General features: G+C 43.2%; 1 protein-coding gene across 3 annotated transcripts in view; it reads left to right on the top strand.

The window, feature by feature from the left end:
- Window positions 1–21,266, top strand: part of LOC308399387 (fatty acyl-CoA reductase 1) — a 62,938-nt gene that overhangs the window by 33,441 nt on the left and 8,231 nt on the right. For all 3 annotated transcript variants that reach the window (XR_013972152.1, XM_080886621.1, XM_080886622.1), the window contains exons 3-8: window positions 8,747–8,922; window positions 14,571–14,750; window positions 16,217–16,394; window positions 18,764–18,808; window positions 18,898–19,016; window positions 20,267–20,334. Coding sequence is in view for 2 of the 3 variants with exons in the window: in XM_080886621.1 (XP_080742747.1) it covers window positions 8,747–8,922; window positions 14,571–14,750; window positions 16,217–16,394; window positions 18,764–18,808; window positions 18,898–19,016; window positions 20,267–20,334 (766 nt within the window). In the remaining variant the exon portion in view is untranslated. The remainder of the gene's footprint in view (window positions 1–8,746; window positions 8,923–14,570; window positions 14,751–16,216; window positions 16,395–18,763; window positions 18,809–18,897; window positions 19,017–20,266; window positions 20,335–21,266) is intronic.

Genomic DNA, 21,266 nt, shown 5'->3' with positions numbered 1-21,266 from the left:
CAGAATGAGGTGACCTAAAGCTCTAACACTCCTCCCTCGAGAGAGAATGAAAAGGATTGCATGTAGTTAGTCCACAAATTAAGTCAAGTTTATGAAACAGACCAGCATAATAAAGGTTGCTGGTGAAGCCGTTTGGGAAGAGGGGGTGTTCTTCCGGAGCTTGTTTCAGCCCTGCTCAGTGTTCCACAGATGTATGTGGAGGGAGACTACCTGACTACCTGAAACGCCATGTTTCTGTGAGGCTGAAAGTGTTGAGAACTGCAGTCCCTGGAGGTGCCACATGTGGCTGCTTCCAGACGTCTTCAGTTTCCTGTTCCTACCTCAACAGATTGTTGGCTTAAAGTTAGTGGGTGTATTCTCTCAGGTGTCCCAACACCGGCTGCACCATTAGTCCCTGAACCGTACCTCAAGTCTCTATTTGTAGTGTTGATGTCTTTTGGAGTATTTTTACTAGAATTAATTAGTTAAAATGTTAATGTCCAGTAAGTTTGTGCTTCAGTTTTGATGAATGAAATTCAGGTATTTTATTAGGCTGTTATACAGCTGGTATCTGTGTCTGTTAGCCAACTTTTATGTCTGTCTGAGATAAGGCTGTGCGATGTGACCAAAATCTCATATCCCGATTTAAGACATCTATCGTCCGATAACGATATAAATCACAAAAACTTAAAATTTTCCGAAAATTCTGTGAATCTCGAGCAGCTCGACTTGCATGAAGTGTTTCCAGCTGGGCGTCGTGTACCTGGAGTCGAATGTTTTAACAGATGCATGAAACGATACATTTTTAGACATAAGTTGTAACGGCCGCTGTTTTCTTTGAGTATTTATTACACGGCGTGCTGCGGGAAAAAGCCTGTTCTAACGTTTGAGTCTAAGGTTTATTTTTTAGCACCTGACGGCTCTTTTTTTACTTCTCATCCGTAAATACTCTGCATACTCTTTCACGTGATTTGGTTTATTTTGAAAAGTCTCAACAGAATCTTGAGCTTTATTCTGAAAGGTTTATGTGGAAAATAAACAATCGGACACGCGATGGTTTTATCGTTATTGTTGCTAAGGACAACGCATAAAAACAGGCGCTTGTCCGTCCATAGTGTGTTTATAATAAATATAAGAGAAAGAGAGAACTTTAAGAAATTAATAGAGCCACTACAGTGACCATCCAAAAGATGAAAAAATATTACCGTGAACAGTTTATTTCGCCACACCACAAAACAAACAATAGCGTAAAATGAAACGATAGACGTTTTTATATCGTGATCCGATATATATCGTTATATCGAACAGCCCTAGTCTGAGAATGTGTTTTATGTTCTGTATCTCATCCTTGAAAGAAAAATAACCCTGAAGTATTTAAAGAATCAAATCATGAATCAAGGCTTTTTAATATTGTATGAACAGCTGGAGGCAAGTGAAGTCAACAAATGGGGCTTAACTAAAGAACGAAAACACATGGTTTCAGATTTGGTCTGGTCGAGATGAATGCAATCCTGTTTCCTGTCATTAAAGGGGCAGAGAGGGTCACAGAGAGGCGGTTTTGTCCTCGGAAACACCCTCAGATCAGTGTGAAAGAACCTAGTTTCTGACGTGTTGCCTTAAAGATGATATTTCAATAGTAGACGGAAATAATATACACAGTTGTTGACGATCCACATTCTTCAAAAAGAATGTCTTCAAATGAAATATTTAACGTCACTTTATTGTTAGAGATTCGGCCCACTTTTCTTTCAGAACTGCCTTTTCATAGTCATGTCACAGATTCAACAAGGTGCTGGAAGTCTTCCTCAGATTCTGGTCCATGTTGACATGATAGCATCACACAGCTGCATTGCACCATCACATCCCAAAGGTGATCTACAGGATTGAGATCTGCTGGCTGTCGAGGCCATTTGAGAGCCGTGAACTAATGGTAATGTTCAGGATTTGAGCTTTGGCATGATGGTGATGCCCAGTGGTCCCCAGGTAGTGGGTAAAGCAAGCTGACGGGAGTGGTGCTTGGGTTATTTACCACTGTGGTTATCTGTTCTCCTTTGTTTCCCATTCTGATGCTTCAGCAGGTCGACTTGACCGTGTCTGCATGCCTAAATGCACTGAGTTTCTGCCATATGATTGGTTGATTAGATATTTGCATTAATGAGTCGCTGAGCAGGTGCACCTAATAAATCATTACTATGACTATTGACTCAAATCGGACATCATTTGTCTAATCCAGTGCATCACATGTGGTTAATGATCACATTCTTTCTGCATAAAAGCAGAGTGCAAATGGCTGCGAATGCAATGAGATTTGTTTTGAGCTAATGTCACTCTGACCTTTTACTGCCTGAGCAAAACTATAAAAGGTCCAGAGAGGCCTTGTAGATTGGTGGCACCAGACTGCTGTAAATCCGGTACTCAAACAATGATGGGCTTTCCTGTGGCAAGCACAAAGAGTTAACGCTGAGGAGGGGAGTGCTGGAATTAATTATCAAGTGAACTTGGCATTTATAAATGGTAAGAGAGCACAGCTAATTATCTGCAGCATTTAATATGGGCAGAAAAGCAAGCAGCGCACACAATCTTGCTTATGTCTCTCCTTTTGCTCTTGGAGGGTAATAAAATTCCCCTTCGCTCAGCAGGAGGTCATTGTCTTAAAGACTGGAAGCCAGCGGCCTCCCGAACGCCAAGCCCAGAAACTCTGCATTTGCTGTCACTGCAGACTTGATTACTGCCCTCGTATTGATCGCTTCAGTTGAGTGTACGACGTAAGCACAGGCATGAGAAAACCCTCCATTTTCATTACTTTGCTTTAGTGAGCTGTTCCCCACAAATCGTGATCAGTTGGATGAGATGGCTGAATAGAGAGAATGGGTATTGTCTCTCTTAAGCAAGTCGTGAAATATAAAGCCTTGTAAAGGCGGCATTTGCTGCCAGGTAAACCAGAACTCTCACTCCTGCATTTACCTTGTTCCACCTATTTTCATCAACTATTTTTTGGTATCTTGGTGCCAGGTACCCAGAAAAAGCTAATCGTTATTAAGGCGGTATTTCTGAAACGGCAGGTATTGTTTTGGGGGGGTTTTCTGTTTTGTTTTGTTTTTAACTGTGAGGAGGAGTGTGCTGAAATGTGTTGTGACACAGGATTGTAAAATGTATGTTTTATATCACGGGAGACGATTGGAAATGAACCCATTTTTTTTCCTTAATTTGCTGAGAGCTTCAGGAGGGTTAGACACATCTGTCCTCCTTCACAGCTTCCCATGAGAGTCCTTGCATTTCTGATTTCTCCCCTGGCTCAGCGCTTAATCCTTACCGCTGGTGTTGTCACTGAGGCAGACGGGAGAGAGGGAACCTCACTGGTATCTGGAAATATAATGATGGTTATTCAGCATCCTTCACCCTATCTAGAACCTTTTGTTGACAGCCCAGGAGGAGATTTGGTTTGTGCGAGTATCCTATTATTTGACTAATTTAGTCAGTGCATGCCAGGAAATGGAGGTCGGCACTGGAGGTACAGATACATTAATTGCTTCTTTCTAACATGTTGTGGTAGAGCTTCCCCGGCTAATATAAACTACCCGGTATGGTCGTCTCAGGTAGTCGGCGGGGAAAGGTGCTACAAATGAACAGATTAAAAGAGAAGGGTTCCATGAATGTGAGTCTTGGCTCGAGGTCAAGAAACTGAATTTGTTTACTGATTAAAGATGGAGAGGCATTAGGCAGTAGCTGTGTACCCCTGTCTTTATCTCCTTTCAAACACACACATTCTTTTCCATTAATCTGATGACCTCTGAGTAACCTACATGTGCAGGTTTCAAAGCAGTCAAGCTAATATCAAAATATCTGCTCTATGCTTCCCATTCGTTGTCCATAGAACCAGCTGTGCAGTGCATTTCAAACTTTCTTGCCGATATAAAGTTGAGGCTAAGCCAGCCGTCCGTTATTTTGCACTTTTGTGAGGATCAGAAATGAAGTTTTACTTTACAAATAGACTTCTGACGAGATCCAACTGAAGAAAAAAAAAGTCAATTTAATTTTAAAAAGAAAATTATCTTATGAAACTTTTATTTTGTATCAGACAGCAGCAGGATGCATCCACAGGGGGACTGTTGCATGCTGCAGGGCTGAAAAGACTGATGAAGCCAGCAAGGTTATGCAACCCTGTGTCTGACGGAAGCATTGAAAACATTCAGGGTATTGCATGCATTTGTTGTGGAAGCCGTGCTGGAAAACGTGTTGGGGAACAAAGACAACAGGCGGTGACAGGATGTATTGTCACCTAGGTGACCAAACAGGATGTTTTTATATGTACTGTCACTCATTCAAAGTGCAGAAGAGCTGCATGTAAACAAAACTGAGGTGCCGGCTTTAGAAAAATTACAGAAATTACACTCCTAGGTCTGATATAAGAAAGACAAAGAGGAAGAAAGAAATGTGGGACTTTGTTTAAAAGCATTATGACTCTTCTGGTTTGCTGCCGGGGCCACCAGCCTCTCAGGAGGTCACGTTGGACCTGAAGCGTGCAAAGCATACCTATCATTAGCTCTGCTTTGTGCTGTGTCCCATTGTTACCTGACATTTTGGCAGCATAACAGTCTGAGACATCGCCAATGATCTCACAGCTTTTGTGTGTCGTCTTTTTGCTCATTTTGTGCAGCTCTCTTTGAACTTTTTTGGTCCTGGAGAATCGAGGAAATGGTCTGTGTGAAGGGTCCAGTAAAAAAAAAACACGCAAGAAGAGTGGAGTTAAAGGGCAGTTAGCGAGAAGTGAGGCTGTTCAAATGGCATCTCGGTTTGGTGGGCTGAAAGGAAAGTGCCATTAGTGTTGGGTTTCTGTGAAAGTCCACACAGTGGCTGCTTGAAGCACTCTTGATGGAGGATTTATTGCCCTTTGGGTCTACAAAATGACACTCGATTGCACTGGAAGTACAGGTGATGACCACATTCAGACCTGTGCGTTAAACCAAAGGAGTTACTTTATACTTCTGAAACTGCTGCTTGTTCAAGGCCATGACTTTGTTTCAGGATGCAGCACTGAAACACTTGGCTGTGGTGATGTTTCACCCTCCAACACCCACCCCCACCCTCACAGCATCCTCCAAACTGGTGGGCTATTGTCTTCCTGTACAAGGCGGTTTGCTCACTAACACCCGTGAGTTGGAGAAGGGTGCAGTGGTAAATACGTGCAGTGGAAGGCTGGCACAGGCCACTTATCGCCCAGAGAGCTTTTTACAAAGCAGGGCCTCAATCCCACAATGCCATTCTCTGCCTGCGCCTGTAACAAAGAGCTCTCTGAAGCTCACATTGTACGCCCTCTTTCACCCTTTTGACCCTGATGCTCTTTCTCCGTTCTGGCTTTTTCTGTAGTTTAACTTTGGGTTACAAGTGCTTCAGTGATCTGCACGTGCCATGATTTGGTGAGCTGTAGTCAGAGTGCACGACAAAATGTAATATTTATTCATTTAATCCTTTTTAAATGTGCATACTGATTGTGTAGTGCATGAAGACTGCATTTCTGTGTGTAGCAGAGAGTACAGTTTCACACAACCAGATAAGAGAGAAGTGAGCAGCTGGGAGAGAAAGAAGCAGCTTCTTGCTCAGAGCTGCTTGTGTACCTGCTCACCTACTACGAGTTCAAATGTAGAGGAGGCTTTCTTTGTTCCTGGCAGCTCGTTTCTCGTTTTGCCAAAGAAAATCTGAGCTATGTTTTGCAGGCGGACTTTGCCAGTAAGTTGATAAACGTATGCTGTTGAGTAAATGCTGTATTTCCCTATTTTTATTTTATTACGTGTGCTGGTAGGGTGAAGTCAGGACGGGGCTGTCGCAACAAAGTGGCACTTGTCTCTTAAGAGATCATCCAGAACATCACAGGAAGCTCTACTGCAAATCATAAACTATGGGAAGGATGAGGACTGTTACACATAAAAGCTGCACTCACTTTCTTTTAAAATAAACTTAGTTTTCAAAGAACAGTAGTATTTTAAGTATAAATATTGGAGATGCGCCGATATCTGCGATAACTGTTAACCAGGAAATACTTGCCTTCTTCTTCAGTAGATCATCTGCCTCCATCTCATCTTATCCCCAGTGTCCTCTCTGTGACACTCGCCCCCTGCATGTCATTTTTCACTACACCCATGAATCTTCTCTGTTGTCTTCCTCTTTTCCTCCTTCCTGGCAGTTCCACATTCAACATCCAATATGTCCACTCTTCTGGAGAATGAGGCGTTCCCAAGCTAGCAGTATTAATAATCTCTCCTGTATATCCTGGAACTTCCCCCAGGGTCCCTATATTCCTTAAAGCCCTCACCTAGGAGGTGTCCAATGAGGCATCCTAGTGAGATGCCCAGATTCCCACCTCAACTGGCTACTTCTGATGTGGAGAAATGGCAGCTTTACTATCATTATATAGCTTGTTATATATTGTTTAAAGTTGGCAAGCAGTAACCTCATCAGTTTAGTCTTTCTGCACTGTCTGTGTTATATCAAGAATATCAGCTTACATCTGTTATGTTCGTCATGCTCTGCACCGTTTGTGGTCAGAGGATGGAGGAAATTGCTCACCCTTTTTCAGTTGCTGGGTTGCTAACGTGGTTTTAGCCTGAAGAAATGTTGCAAATCTCATTAAGCCACAGTTGCACTGTCAAATTTTGCGTGTGCTTGGGCGGCATTTGTGAAAACACTTGTTGGAGTTTTAACACTTCTTTCTTTAAGTGTCAGAGCTGTGAATACGTTGTCCTACCGCCGGAGCTCTTTTAGCTGATGACAGCTACCCTTGAGCCTCATCACATGCGAGTAGAGCAGAGCATAAGCACTTGGGGAAAGTTCAGTTTTTGTTATATTTGTGTTCAAGGAAAAACCAAAAAAGGCGGCTCCTTGAATCATGCAGCACAGAAAGGACAGTTTTTGCAGTGCTGATATTTTTTGGAGAAAGCTGCACACAGAATCTTTTCCTCTGCTCCTGCTCCCTGCAGACTCCGTTACTACCAGCTGTTGGCCTCGAGCAGAGGGAGATAACGCTGTTACTTTTCATTACATACGGTAATAATAACGGCTCTACATGAGCATGGAGAAAATCCCTTACACCCCCCCAACCCCACCCCTTTCTCTCAGATGTTATGACAGTGCATACTGTACATGCGGGCTCGTTCCTAATATGGGCAGTATGATGTACAGTATTGGGAGCGAGTAGGGTGCCATTAAAAAGCAAGGGATTGATGAGGATACAGAGCATGACTGTAAAGAGCTGTTTAAGTCAACTTCTGTCCTCTAAGCGAGAGATCTCTGCTTTTAGGACAGCTGACACACACAGGGTGGCACTTCCATAACAGAGCGCACGCGTTTTGATGCCAATCCCTTCACTTCCCCTCTCACTCCCCTTCTTTTCTCCTTCTCATCCTTTAATATCTGTCTGTGAAAGGCCTTTTGAACACAGCTGCTCTGTGCAGCAAGGCAAAGCCAAATTTCCTGGTAGGAGCTGCACAGATAAATGCATGACATCTGACTCCGCTGCCTTTGGGAAGCATCTCCTGACTCAAACATTGGCTTGACATGCTCAGCTCTCTGCAGGGTGTCGGGCAGCGAACGGCGTGTGATACACAAGCCGGTAAATCTAGACGAGACTTCACATAATCCCCGCCTCCATGTTGGAATATTTTCTCCGGCACGAAGTCGGCGAACGGCAGCGTAAACAGGTGGAATAACACGAGTAGGGTTTGCGTTTCAGCATGAATGTACAGCAGAGCGCGGCGAACAGCGGCACAAATGGCCCTGTCAGATACAGGTCAGAGGTTTACAGCCCTGATAGTGTTTTTGTATAAAACGGGGAGTGAATTCCTTTCTTTAGAGAGGAGATTACTTTTGCAAGCTGACTCACTGACCCGTGTTTACTTTGAGACATTTATCAAGAAACACTCCACAGTGTGACTCATGGCACAGATGGATAAATCTCATTGGTCGATGGCAGGCACGCTACTTTTTTTTTTTTTTTTTTTTCTCTCTCTCTGCTCTCACATCTGTAGCCTACCTGGCTTAACACCTAGTCCCATCTTCTTTTAGTTGAAGCCATTCATTAGTGAAAAAAGGCACCTTTAATTAAGACTTCATAGTCAATTCACAGAGCTCATTTATCGATTAACTGTCATGATTATAATTGGAATTAATGCTGCTTTGAAACTCAATTGGACGCATCTTTCCTTTTGTTTTAGTAGCTTTCAATAAGGTAGAGCAGCAAAATGAGAGTTACTAGGTCCACCCTGTTAAAACAGATGCACTCTAATACAACATTACTACTCATGAGGTGAGTTTACTTTTCAGTCTGTTTGCTTTCCTTTCTATGTGCCGTTTCCACATTTTGAGTTAAGTTGCGATTCTAAACAGTCCAGTCTGACCGGTCTTATCTCGTCCACGTTGACTATCGCTGCTTTGGTGAAATGAAAATGTACAGGTCATTTGCATCAGAACAATCTCCTCACCTGAAGCGATTATGCAAAGTACATTTGCGTTCCTTGCCATGGTGTTTTAGTGTTTGAGTCGACTGTAATAGTTCTTCTCTCCCTGACAGCTATAAGCAAAGTTTGTTTATACAGCTCACTTCGTACACAGCATCAATGCAATGCCAATGTCCACATCTTACGAGAAAGCACAGCCTTCTTCAAGTTTAAGAAAAATGTATATGGCATTTAAATGTTCGATTATTTGAACGCTGCTGGTGAATTAGCTAAGACATAAAAGTCTTTCCTTTAGTGATTTCTGTTTTGTCTGGCAGCTTTTCGACCGTGTGAGGGAGGAAAACCCCGATTTCCACCAGAAGATCATCCCAATCAGCAGCGAGCTGACGCAGCCGGGCCTGGCCATCAGCCCAGAGGATGTGGAGAAGCTCACCACCTGCATCAACATCGTCTTCCACTGCGCCGCCACCATCCGCTTCGATGAGCCGCTCAAGTGAGGACCACGTGCATTTCATCCATTTTTTTATTTATTTATTTATTTTTTTTCCAACACAATGAACACACAGACTCCTGCTGCTTTGTTTCATTATTACACCTCATTACAATCCTGTTCCACTTTATGCAAGGTGTCTTTATTGCTGAGTAAATGTTGCTTGTAGCAGGAACTTGCTGTTGAGAGGGTGCACTCCAGAGGATGTGCAATTCAATGAGCATGACGGTAATGTTTCATTGACATGACGCAAAGAGGAAGTGGAGCAGGATGAGGGTGTGGAGAAATCAACCGTTTCTACAAGTTTGTAAAATCACCTATAAGAAAATAGATGGTTCCTATTTTACTCAGGGAGTCGTGGCATGTTCGGAGTGTTGGTAGGATGCGATTCAGTCAGTGTTGAGTCGGTATTAAGATAGCCGGTCAGTCTTCAGAGGCTCCAACGTCCCAGTGAGGACGTCTCGCTCGTTACTGGTCTATGAGGAGCTTTGCTGAATGTAGAGTTGTTGAATTCTGATGTGAGCACTGTGATGACCTCGTTATGTTGTGCTCCTTTAGATAATGTGTTGATGTTCTCCTCCGACTAGTCATACCTGTAACTTCCTGTCATAAGCAACAACGATCCGTCCTATAATGTTCGAATCCTGTTCACCAAAAGACCCGACAATAATACAGAGAAAACCCCAACAATGAGACGACCCAGTATGAGCAAGCACTTGGCAAAAGTTGGAAGGAAAAACTCCCTTTTAACAGGAAGAAACATCTGAAAGAATCAGGCTCAGGAAGGAGCGGCCATCTGTCGTGACTGGTTATAGGGTGATGGGAGGAAGACCGGACAAAAGACTCACTGTGTCTGAGAGCCAGAGATTAATATCTAATGATTAAATCCAGAGTCCTGTATAAACACAGAGGGAGTGAAGAAGAAATAGTCCATTATGGGAAGCCCCCGGCAGCCTAGGCCGGTGAGGTCTGGTCTGAGGTCAGTTGGTCATAGCTGGGAGGCGGCAGGGAAGCCATTTGTATAGACTGGGCCTGAGCCTGCAAGCTTGTGTAAAAATATACAAACATGGTGTGCAGATTTCTTTGTCTTGCTGTACAAATGCCCAGCCTGGACTGCACTGGATCCTTCATGTAAAAAATTATCTGCAGAGTGAAACGGATGAGCCGAGAAACCGGAAAGAGAAGAATGATTGGCATTCCTGCTTATAGCTTGTGTCTGGACACTTTCAGTTGCACTGCATTTTTGGGATTTTGTAAGTCTGATTACACACATGTTGACCCCACGTGATGATCCCGGTATTCATAGATTAGATCTTCAGTTTTAGCTTCTTTTAAGCAGGGAAATTCCTCCCAAGATAAGCGAGTGAGGCCGCCCCTTCAGTGTGTTTGCAGCCTCCGTGTGCATGGATGAGTGGAGGTAGATCATTTGTCTGACGTGGTGTAGTGCTGCTCTTTAAAAGCTCCCTGAAGATGGGTGTTCAGAGGCGGGCCAGTTTGAGTGACAGCTCAGTTAGGACTGCTGCACTGCACTGAGCTGCACACCGATTCATATCGATCTCTTAGTGCTTTAGTCTCTCTCTGTCTCTGTATCTTTCTCTCTCAGTGGCCTTTATCTTCTCTCTTCTTTTATTTCTTCATATGACTTCACTGGGTTTTTTACTCACGCCTCCCCTTTTTGTCATCTCAGAGTCATTATTCTTGTCTGGTGACCGGCAGCCTTGTAAGCAGTGCAGAGGCCATAAATCAGAAGAGTCTGCTTAAGGCTCGAGAGTCAGTCCAGGGCTTTTCAGCCCAACACCTCAGCTGGTCTTCATCCTGTGCAAGTCTTTATCCACACTTAAAGGATCATTGCTATTTATTGAAAGCTGGTTTTAACTTGAAACTTATTTCTATTTATCATAGGATTGATCAAACTAAGGTAATCTGTGAGTAAAGAGAGATTTTCACCCTATAATGTTCTGTGCAGTGGGTTAAAATTTCTAGAAATCATGACCTGGTTACCAGGAACTGCAGAAACAAGTGCCCCTCTACCCTTGGGTAGAGGTTCTTCTTCGTAATGAGCTGTGACAGGATGTAAACATTCCTGGTATCCTCCCCTCGGCTGAACTACAATGTCAGGTAGCTGCTAGCTTGCTTCCTGACATTGTAGTTTTAAATGAACTTGCAAGAAAGCCATAAGAGGAAAATATATGTTTGATTTTTGGGGTGAAGTGGCCTTTTTAAAGAAGAAAGCAGCACTGAGTGTTAATATTAGAGCTGCTAGTGATTTAATATTGATTCATCGATCTGTCACTTTATCAATACACAGTTCTGTGCTTCAGAGAAGTACTGATAAAATGTACAGTAGTAATGATAATACTTGGGGCAGTCTAAGCATTAAGCAGATATTAAACGACTCTTGAAATTTAGGAAAATTATCCGATAAACAAATTCTACAAAAACCCTTAAAGTGATTTTATTCTAAGATTATTACTTTGAAGTCTTATAACCTCGGTGGCTTCATATGAGTAAAAATCAGCAGCTGGGAGTTTCTTTTGTTTGCTAACTCGAGCTTTTCTCTAAAGGACCGTGACCCTTACAGACAACTGTCTGAAACAGATAACATCCAGTGAGCTTTGTGAAAGCTTTGTTGATGACAGAGGAGACTGGTCAGACTGCTTCAAGCGGATAGGAAGGAAATAGTAACTCGAATAACCACCAAATATGCAGAATAGCATCTCGGAACACAAAACGCATTGAACCCTGCTGCTACAGCAGCAGAAGACCATACAGTGTGCCACTCCTGTCAGCTAAGGACAGGAAACTGGGTCTACAATTCACACTGGCCCACGAAAACTGGGACAATAGAAGAAGCGTCTGAGCAGCAACATTCAGGTGTTAGGATAAGAATTTGTTGTAAACAACATGAGAGCATGAATCATTCGGCACTTTGGACCCATAGCACCAGTTATTCACTCTTCAAACACCACAGCCTGCCTGAGTATTGTCGCTGACCATGTCCATCGCTTTATGACCACATTGGACCGTCTTCAGTGTCTTGAACGCTGTACTCAAAGGGCCTCCACAGTCAGCAGATCTCAATAGCTGGTAGTTTCTGATGAGTGCCTATACTGGTCTGTAGTTGTTGCATCTGAGTCATAACTGCAAAGACAGATGGGTGATGAGTCAGGAGCAGGAAGGGGCGCAGTGGTGCCTCCATCTTCCCCCTGTAGTCCCGCTGGCGTGACGCCCTGCATATGGTCCCAGAAGATGGAGGGGCGATGACACGCCCCCACAGCACTCAAAAGCTCACCGGGTGATCGCCACCGCAGTCTTCATCGTCCTGCCGCTGCCAACAGCCTGACCGCACCTGATTCGTGCCACTGGACCGTTCGCCCACAGCTTTTTGCCTCTCGGTTCTCCCGCGACCTCGTGATTGACACCCACGCTGAGCCGGAGAATCATGCAGTGTCTGTTGAAACTGACCACAGCGTTTCTCGTCTTTGCTCTAGGCAAAATGGACTCTGTATGTTGTTGTAGTTCTGCTGCAGAGCTGACGCACATCCACAGCTGAGGGCTGAGGTTTATAAAGTGAAATGTGTTGTGTGGGTGGCCTACAGGAGGATTATCAATCACATGTGGGTTGAGTTGTTTTTGTTTCTTCTTCTTCTGGCAGTTAGGATTTTGTTGTTGTCATCTCTTTAAGAAAACATTTTTAAAACGATAAAGGCCAGCACCTTGATTATTCTTGCATAAGTTTGAGTCGGATACACGTGCTTCCTTTCACCAGAGATGGAGTCTTTTTATAGAGGTGACGCAAGACAGGTGAGGACGCCAATTATAGATTTCATTGGCAGAATGAAGATGATGGCAGCGATAAACATGAGGCGTGAGAAGTCAGGGTAAGAGTGGTGATGAATGAGATGTGCCATGGTGTTATGAGTGGCTGGCTGCTTATGTGGAGGCCTACACAGGTGAGCCAGTATTCTCCTAACAAGCCTCACTGCCTCCTACTGGAGGGAACCCTGCAGGGAGAGCAGAAAGAGGAGGCTGTAACAGCTTTAGACAGTATAGAGTCAGAGGATTGCTAATTACAACACTTGTCTCATCATTATAAGACCAGTATCTATTAGACTTGTATAAATAAATGGCCAGCTAGGCCCTACTTATGTTTATTTTCTACTTTATCAATGGTTTAAATTGGGAGGGGGGATTTAATCTTTTAAACTATCATGCAATTAATAACTTCATTACTCTATCTGCATTTGTTCTCATTTTGTGGTCCTCGGGATTTTTCTGTCTTCAGAGAAACACTTTTTTAAAAAATGTTTCTGCTTTTGGACTGTTGAGGTGAAATGCTGCTGCGTCATTTATAAGGTTATAGTCTCTGTGTTTAAGAAGAGAAAGTCAACAAAAGAAGGAGCAACAAGTTATCACTTTGCCAGATTTTGCAGGTGTAAAGCGGCGTGCATTAGGGCTGTGCGATATGACCAAAATCTCATATCCCGATATAAGAATTCTGTCGTCCGATAACGATATAAATCACAAAAATGTAACATTTTCTGTAAGTTCTGTGAATCTCGGGCAGCTCGTCTTGCGGGAAGCGTTTCCAGCTGCGAGTCATGTAGCTGGAGTCCAGTGTTTTAACAGATGCATGAAACTATATTTTTAGACATAAGTTGTAACGGCCGCCGTTTTCTATTACACAGCGTGCTGCGGGGAAAAGCCTGTTCTAAAGTTTGAGTCTAAGGTTTATTTTTTAGCACCTGATGGCTCTTTTTTACTTCTCATCCTAATCTGCACTTTCACGTAATTCAGTTTACTTTGAAAAGTCTCAACAGGATCTTGAGCTTTATTGTGAAAGGTTTATGTGGAACATAAACAAGCGGACAGGCGATGGTGTTACCGTCGTTGTTGCTAACCACAACGCATAAAAACAGGCGCTTGTCTGTCCATAGTGTGGTTATATTAAATATAAGAGAAAGAGAGAACTTTAAGAAATTAATATAGCCACTACAGTGACCATCAAAACGATGAAAAAAATATTGCCGTAAACAGTTTATTTTGCGACACCACGAAACAAACGATAGCATAAAATGAAAGGATAGAAGTTTTTATATTGTCATCCGATATATATCGTTATATCGAACAGCCCTAGCGTGCATTGTTCAGGACCGTTCTCTGCATCGATTCAGAGCCGCAGTAGATGCTGTAATGCTCAGTCTTGGCTTTATGACTGGTACTACAAGATGAAAAGAGCGAAAATGATGAGGCTAATACATGTTTTTCCCCTCCTTCTCATTTAGTCTTGTTCTCTCTCCCTCTCCTCTGTTTGATTTCATGCCTCTCTATCCCGCCGTGTCACTCTGCTCCGGCTTGAATTTTTTTGCAAATTCCTGCTCCTTTGCAAATTCATATTTGAATGGTACACTCAGTCGTCAGCAAACAAACGCTTATACATGCAAATACAAAGATAGTAGTAGTCTAGCAAACACGAACACACACACACAACGACTTTCCCTGCACACACTGAACCTGAGCACGCACACACAAACTTTTCCCTCCCACACAGACTCATTTGCACGACCTTTCCTCCCACATCTACATACACACACTCCCAGAGACGTGCAGTCTTTTTAACACCGTATGAATCTCTCTCTCCTCTCCTGCAGACACGCCCTGCAGCTCAACGTGATCGCCACACAGCAGCTCCTCAGCCTGGCCCAGCAGATGCATCACCTCGAGGCCTTCATTCACATCTCCACCGCCTATGCAAACTGCAATCGCAAGCACATTGATGAGGTCATCTACCCGCCGCCCGTCGAGCCCAAGAAACTCATAGACTCCCTTGAGTGAGTGGATGATGTTTTTGTTCACCCATGTCACAGAAATACTTCCACTTGGGGTTAATTCATGTGATGTGGAAATTAATCCCAAAGAAAAAGAGAAGTTGCATATTTGTGCAACAGCTGCAACCAAGGGAGAGACCGCGACAGGGCCTCCCAAACAAGGGATTGTAACAAGGTTCGCTCAAAAGATCAATAAATAGTGAGTGGATAAACTATTGCATCACTTGGCGAGTGTGTCAGAATCAAGCCCAGTAATTACGAGGAACGAACAAACAATGCAGTCATTCACAACACATCCAGCTGGGCCTAAACCACCCTGGGCACGATACCAACACAGATCTCATCCATTCACTTACATTCAGCAGTGAACCTGGACTGGGATAAAAGCAGGAATGTGGAGACACGAATTTCATGATTATGTGCCTGTTTTCACACCTGTGCACACATTTGGCCAACTGGCTGTCAAAAAAAGCGCTTTATTGTCAGATTGCGCCATGGAAGTTATTGCAAAAGTTGGGCAACATGCACACCTTTCCGTGTGAAAGGAGGTTTTCTTTGCTTTTAAACTGTTCATATTCATAATGTAGTCCAGGACTAACACCTCCACGTGCATTTGAAGAGCAGTAACAAAGACTCTCCCTACATATCAAAGGTCACAGTAATTTCAATTTGATTCATATAGCAACAAAGGACAACTACAGTTACCTCAAGGTGTTTTATTTGATACAGAGAAAACCCCAACAATCAGGTGACCCCTTATGAGCAAGCATGTGGCAAAAGTGGGAATAAAAAACTCCCCTTTAACAGGAAGAAACTTCCAGCAGAACCAGGCTCACGGAGGGGTGGCCATCTGCCGTGACTGGTTGGGCATGAGGGGAGGAAGACGGGACAAAAGAGACACTGTGGGGGAGCGGGGGAGGCAGAGATGCATAACTAATGATAAAAGACAGCAGATATTACACTAATGTCTGAAATGGCATGAAAAGGAAGTGCTAGGGTTGAGATGGGTTGATAGCGGCTTGCAGGGTGACTAAAGCAGCTTAAGTGCCACGTCCTACATAGATTTGTCATCAGCTCAAGTGTAAGGACCAGAGGTTTGGTTTAACTTTGAGAACATTGCCTAATGGAGTGTTTCCGTTTCATTTTATTTCATGCATTTATTTGGCAGTGCTTATAGGTGAAGTCGCCTTAACTCCTTTTCCCATAAAGACAACATGACGACCTTTACAGCATTCACAGGGTAAAGAGTTAAAATGCTGGTCTAAATGTAGTAAGCGTACATGACCTGGGGACTGTAAATTGCTTTTTCATAAACCTGTACCTTCTAATGTTCTTCTGCAAAACAAACCTGCTACCTATGTTTTTAAAAATTGTTTTTATCATAATAAATCTCAGACTGCACCAAAATAAGTGCTCAATTATGTTGTAAATGGGTGCTTAGTGCTGAAGCTTTATGTCTCTGGCTTCAGGTGGATGGACGATGGCATCGTGCGGGACATAACGCCACGGCTCATCGGCGACAGGCCCAACACGTACACCTACACCAAAGCCCTGGCTGAGTACGTGGTGCAGCAGGAGCAAGACAAGCTCAACATTGGCATCATCAGACCCTCCATAGTGGGAGCCAGTTGGCAAGAGCCCTTTCCTGTGAGTTCACTGAATACTTTGCTCTCTTTAGAAATTAGCTACTTTTGCATAATTACACTTATATATGTTCTTTTTTTAAGTATTGACAAAGTTCCATGACCTTTTCTAGTTTTAATCTTGCTGAGAGAGAACTGACACGCCCACTATGGCTCACGTCTTTGTGAAAGAATTTCACGAGCCTATATGTCAAAGACATAGGACATAGTTTTTGTAAAGACGTGTACAAAAACGATGGATGCAGCGACTGATGTCAGTCATTGGGTTGTGAACACCTACATTTTAATCACATAAAAAAAATTGAAATCAAACAAAGCAACAAATTAATTGTCTGATAGCTTAATCTCTACAGTTTGATCTTGTGACATCAACATTTCAGTTCTCACCCAATCATTGACACCTACACATGGTCCTTTTCTCTCGACACTGTTCCTCAAAGTCTTATGAGTTAATTGCTCCGTAACATATATTCCACTCTTTATTTTCAGCCATTTCTCTTGCGATGGTTGTACGATCCTTATTTGACGTGATTTGCCGAGTTAGTAGGGCCACCTTCATGCTTATGCTTACTTTGCTTAATAAAAACAGGCTTAAAGGATTGTGTACCAGATGTCGTCATTGGTCATTTTTCATAAAGGAACCATAGTGTTTGAAAATGAACACAAACAAGAGTCAAAACTAGAAATTCAGACCATTTTTTTTTCTGCTTGCATCTTTTCTATACAGTCTGTGATGCATGTCGTGATTAAGAGCTGTGGTGCTTGGATCCTCACAGAGTGCAAGTCATTTGCTTTCCTATTTCATCGCTGGCTCATTTTCTGCTCAGAACGTGCCCCCTTTTTTGACTTGGTTGTTTCTTTGTAGGTGCATGTTGGACACCCATGAATGACGCGGACTAGTTTTTCTAGAATCCCTCCCCTCATTATGTGTCCTCCTGACACAAATTGAAATAAGATATTGATCAACCTAATCCTGCCCGGGTCAGTGCTGCTCTCCTGTGGCTTTTATCTTAAGTGGCCCTGGATTAAAGCAAATTGGCTAATGTCGGTGCTAAAGACCGGCGTTTTCCACCCGAGTCACCTTTCATCAAGCTAAACAGCTGCTGGGATGGGAGATTTTGGGCGGACGTCAAGGACAGAAGGGTAAATCGGAGGCTGTGGACTGAAGGCCGCTTCGCTAAGGACCCAAACATGAAAGCTGAAGAGTGCATTATTGCTGTCAGTCTCTGGTGGATTTCTTTATATGAAAACTTGCACCAGACTAATCAGCGTGAGCGAGATTGCTTCTCAGTAAATATTTAATTGAAATTATGTGATTTTGCATGGAAAGAGTTAAACTTTAAACTTGCCAATAATTATTCATTTTTTATAAGATATTTACTTATTCTTTCATTTCATTTTATTTTTTATATATATATTTTTTGCTGAGCGACTCCTCGTTAAAGCTATAAATATATCACTCAAGGCTGATGACTGCAGAAAAAGCCTTAGACTCGTGATGACATAAATGTATCGATTATTCAAAGAGATGTTCAGCAGAAATCTAACAGCCTATTCAGATTCTTCCCAATTAAAAAACATGAGTTCATCTGAAGGACTAGCTCTGAAGAGATGATGCAGCATGAAAAGAAAACAAATACCAGACCAACACAGGAAAGTCCTTGTTTATGTGGAGCCAGGAAATGTAGGTCTTGTGTTTGTGCAGTGGGACTGTTGGTAGCTTCTGGCTCTGCCTGCAGTTTTAAACTCAGCCTGGCAGCAACTCTTCAAAAGACCTTACTCACGCTTGGCCCTGCAATCGCCTTGGCAGCCCGTGCCAGCAGGCGCTGTGAGGCGGGTGGGGGATGGGCAGAGCGTGTTTGTGTCGATGTGTTGTGTACATTTATAACCCCAGTATGCGCCTGTCATTCTGGGAGTCTGTGCTTTTAGAAATGTCCCATTTAACCCAACACGCTGTGCAAAATAAAAGCTGCATCTCCGTCTTCAGCTTGGCGTGAAGCCGACAGCCGATCGCCACGCTAAAAACACCCCTGGCCCCAGTGGCCTGCTCTTCTTCTGTGCACCTTATCTGCACCAGAACATATTATTAGAGCGAGGATAAGGCTTAGCTCTGCCCACATAATGAATCCATAGCCCCGCACATTAGAGACTGTTGCAGTCTATTACCAGTGATTTCATCCATTTTTAATGGTTTCTAATTGAAGCCGACAATCCCCGCTTCTCTGTTCTCCCACCGCAGGAAGTAACATAACCCCGAACAGCTGCTTTAGCGCACAGAAACACAACCACACGTGTGCTGCTGTTGGAATTAATCAATTAATGTTGATTCAGTCTCATTGCTGTTTTTCTTTTCTTCTCCGTTTCATGCCTCAGGGTTGGATCGACAACTTCAACGGGCCAAGCGGCGTCTTTATAGCTGTAAGTAAGACATGTTACCCTTGAATCTCAAAGCTCTTGGTTGCAGTGGCAAGATTTGGAGTTTTCAGATGATGTCATCCTGTGATAAGGCGGGAAAGGGTATCCTGCGCACCATGAGGGCCAACAACGATGCGGTGGCAGATCTGATCCCTGTGGATGTGGTCATCAGCCTCACTCTGGCTGCTGGCTGGTACACTGCTGTACACAGGTGAGTAAACAAACCCCAAAACTCAGTCCCTAAACTTAAAATGTCCTCCATTTGCCATAATGCATACGTTGAGGGCTTTCCATTAAAAACTTGTAGTTTCCAAGCGCACTTTAGGTATAGGGACAACGGCCAACTTGTGGGGATTTCTGCTGTAACCTGCAGATGTTTGGGCTCAATACAAAAGGCAAAACAAGCAAATAAACTTAAAGTTATGATCATATGACAATAGCTGCTTGCCTGCTCAGGCAAGTTTGGCCAGTCAAAGCAGAAGCTAGAAAGCTTCAGAAACCCAATCTCTTGTCCCTTTTCTAGATATTCTGCATAGTTTTATGTCCGAATATGTCGTACGTCTGTATATAGAGTAAATCTCCCAGGTTACTCTGTTTTACTTGGCCTCGGTAAACTGTGACATGGACAGAAGACATCTGTTATGAGTGGGGGTAATACTCTATGAACACCAAATATAGTTCAGGCACAAGCACCTGGATAGATGCTTTAACAGTGACTCTAAAAATAGAGTTGCATACATTCTTTGTGCAGCTATTTCCACCAGCAGCCCAACACAAACCTGTTGTCGCGGTCTTCCTGTGTGTCTTGTTAGTGAGCGTCAGAGTAACGGTAATACTTCAGTACTTTTATAACAGCCTGAGGTGATAAAAGAAGCTGTAAGTGTAAATCTAAACCTGGCCCTGATGTGAAGAGAACAATTGCACTGAGAACTTGTCACAAAAAATCCAGAATGGTCTGGGAAAATCAGTTAAATGCCAGATTTTGAAAGATTTTTCTGTTGATTCTTACCAAATTTATTTTGGCACTAACAAGAAGACACTAGTAAACTCAAGTGGGTCATTTCCACGCCGTGCCAGATGTTTTTCCCAGGGAGTGTCTGACTCATTGCTTCGCTGCAGTCTTACCAAAACTCAGAGGGTCAGATTTTCCATACGGGAAACAGAGTGCAGAGAAAATATGCGGCATCCACACCCATTTCAGACTGCTAAGAGAGGCTGATGAAAACACTTAACCTCTCAAATTTTGTAATGTACAGGCATTTGGAATGTTGTGCAATACCAGGCTTATGTACTTATTTTATGTGCACTGTAAGGGTTAAAAACACTGGTGAATAACAGTTTTAAATATAAGATCAGCCTTTTATATCAGCACAGTTTCACCACACAAACAGATAAGCTGGAATTATACACCAAATGCCTTCTACAGACATCATTATGACCTTCATCTTCCACACTTTGCAGACCTAAAACGGCCCTGGTGTACAACTGCACGACCGGCGGCATCAACCCTTTTCACTGGGGAGAGATCGGTAGGTACCCTCTTTGCTGTGCGGTAACACAAACCTGTCACTGCAGGCGGATATTTATAGAGCTGTTTTTGTCTGCCTGCCGGCATCCCGCAACACTGTCGTCTGTGTTCGCTTTCCTCGTCATAAATCAATACTCGGGTGTTGTGACATAATGTGTCTGTGATGTAGTTGTGATGTTTGTGGTGGAGGCTTCAAGAGGAGGGAGTCTGCCACCTGCTGGCAAGAAGCAGAAAATTAAGTTTTTGATGGATTTGGTGGCGAGTGAATGATGCAGGCTAATCTTAAAGCTTGTTTGCAATATGTTTGAAAAGTAAACACATTTAGTGTCTGAAGGCGGATTAAAGTGTTTTATTTTATACTTTCTAGTTGATTTTTGTTAACGATTATTTTAAAAGTCTATGTCTCAAAATGAATTCACAGAATTTAGGAAAAAGATTATCTATCTGCTTGGATTCCATGTGAAGAGTAAAAAACTCACATCGTTGCCCTCTGGGTGTGGATATCCGGCCGGCAGGATGTCGAGTGACCCTCAGATTAACAAGCACGCTCTCTTCACCAAGGAAATCGTGACCAGATGGCTCGTGGCGGGATTAGGTCTGATCACTGCGACTCATCGCGTTATGAAAGAGGAAGTGTGGACTCTGCACTCTCACTGGGCCAGAAGAGAGCTAGAAATGAAGCCAATTTAAAACAAGAGGATCAGAAGAGCCCCAGTAACACTGGACATCCCCTCAGAGAAAACAGATTTTTTTTTTTTTTTTTTTTTTTAGATAAATATGACATTAAGAAAAGAAGTACTCTAGTGCAGCTCAGTTTTGTTTGTTTTTTTAAATATTTATATCACAAGTGTCCCAGGTTTCTGAGAGCAGCTCAGTGTTTGCCACGGTGCTTCCAACCAGGCTGCAGGGAGCCAGGCCACAGCTGGCTGTCAC

The sequence above is a fragment of the Rhamphochromis sp. 'chilingali' genome (genome assembly GCF_963969265.1).
Source record: "Rhamphochromis sp. 'chilingali' genome assembly, chromosome: 7".
Classification (NCBI taxonomy): Eukaryota; Metazoa; Chordata; class Actinopteri; order Cichliformes; family Cichlidae; genus Rhamphochromis; species Rhamphochromis sp. 'chilingali'.
Note: the sequence above shows the minus strand (reverse complement) of the source record. Positions and strands in the feature narration are given on the sequence as shown.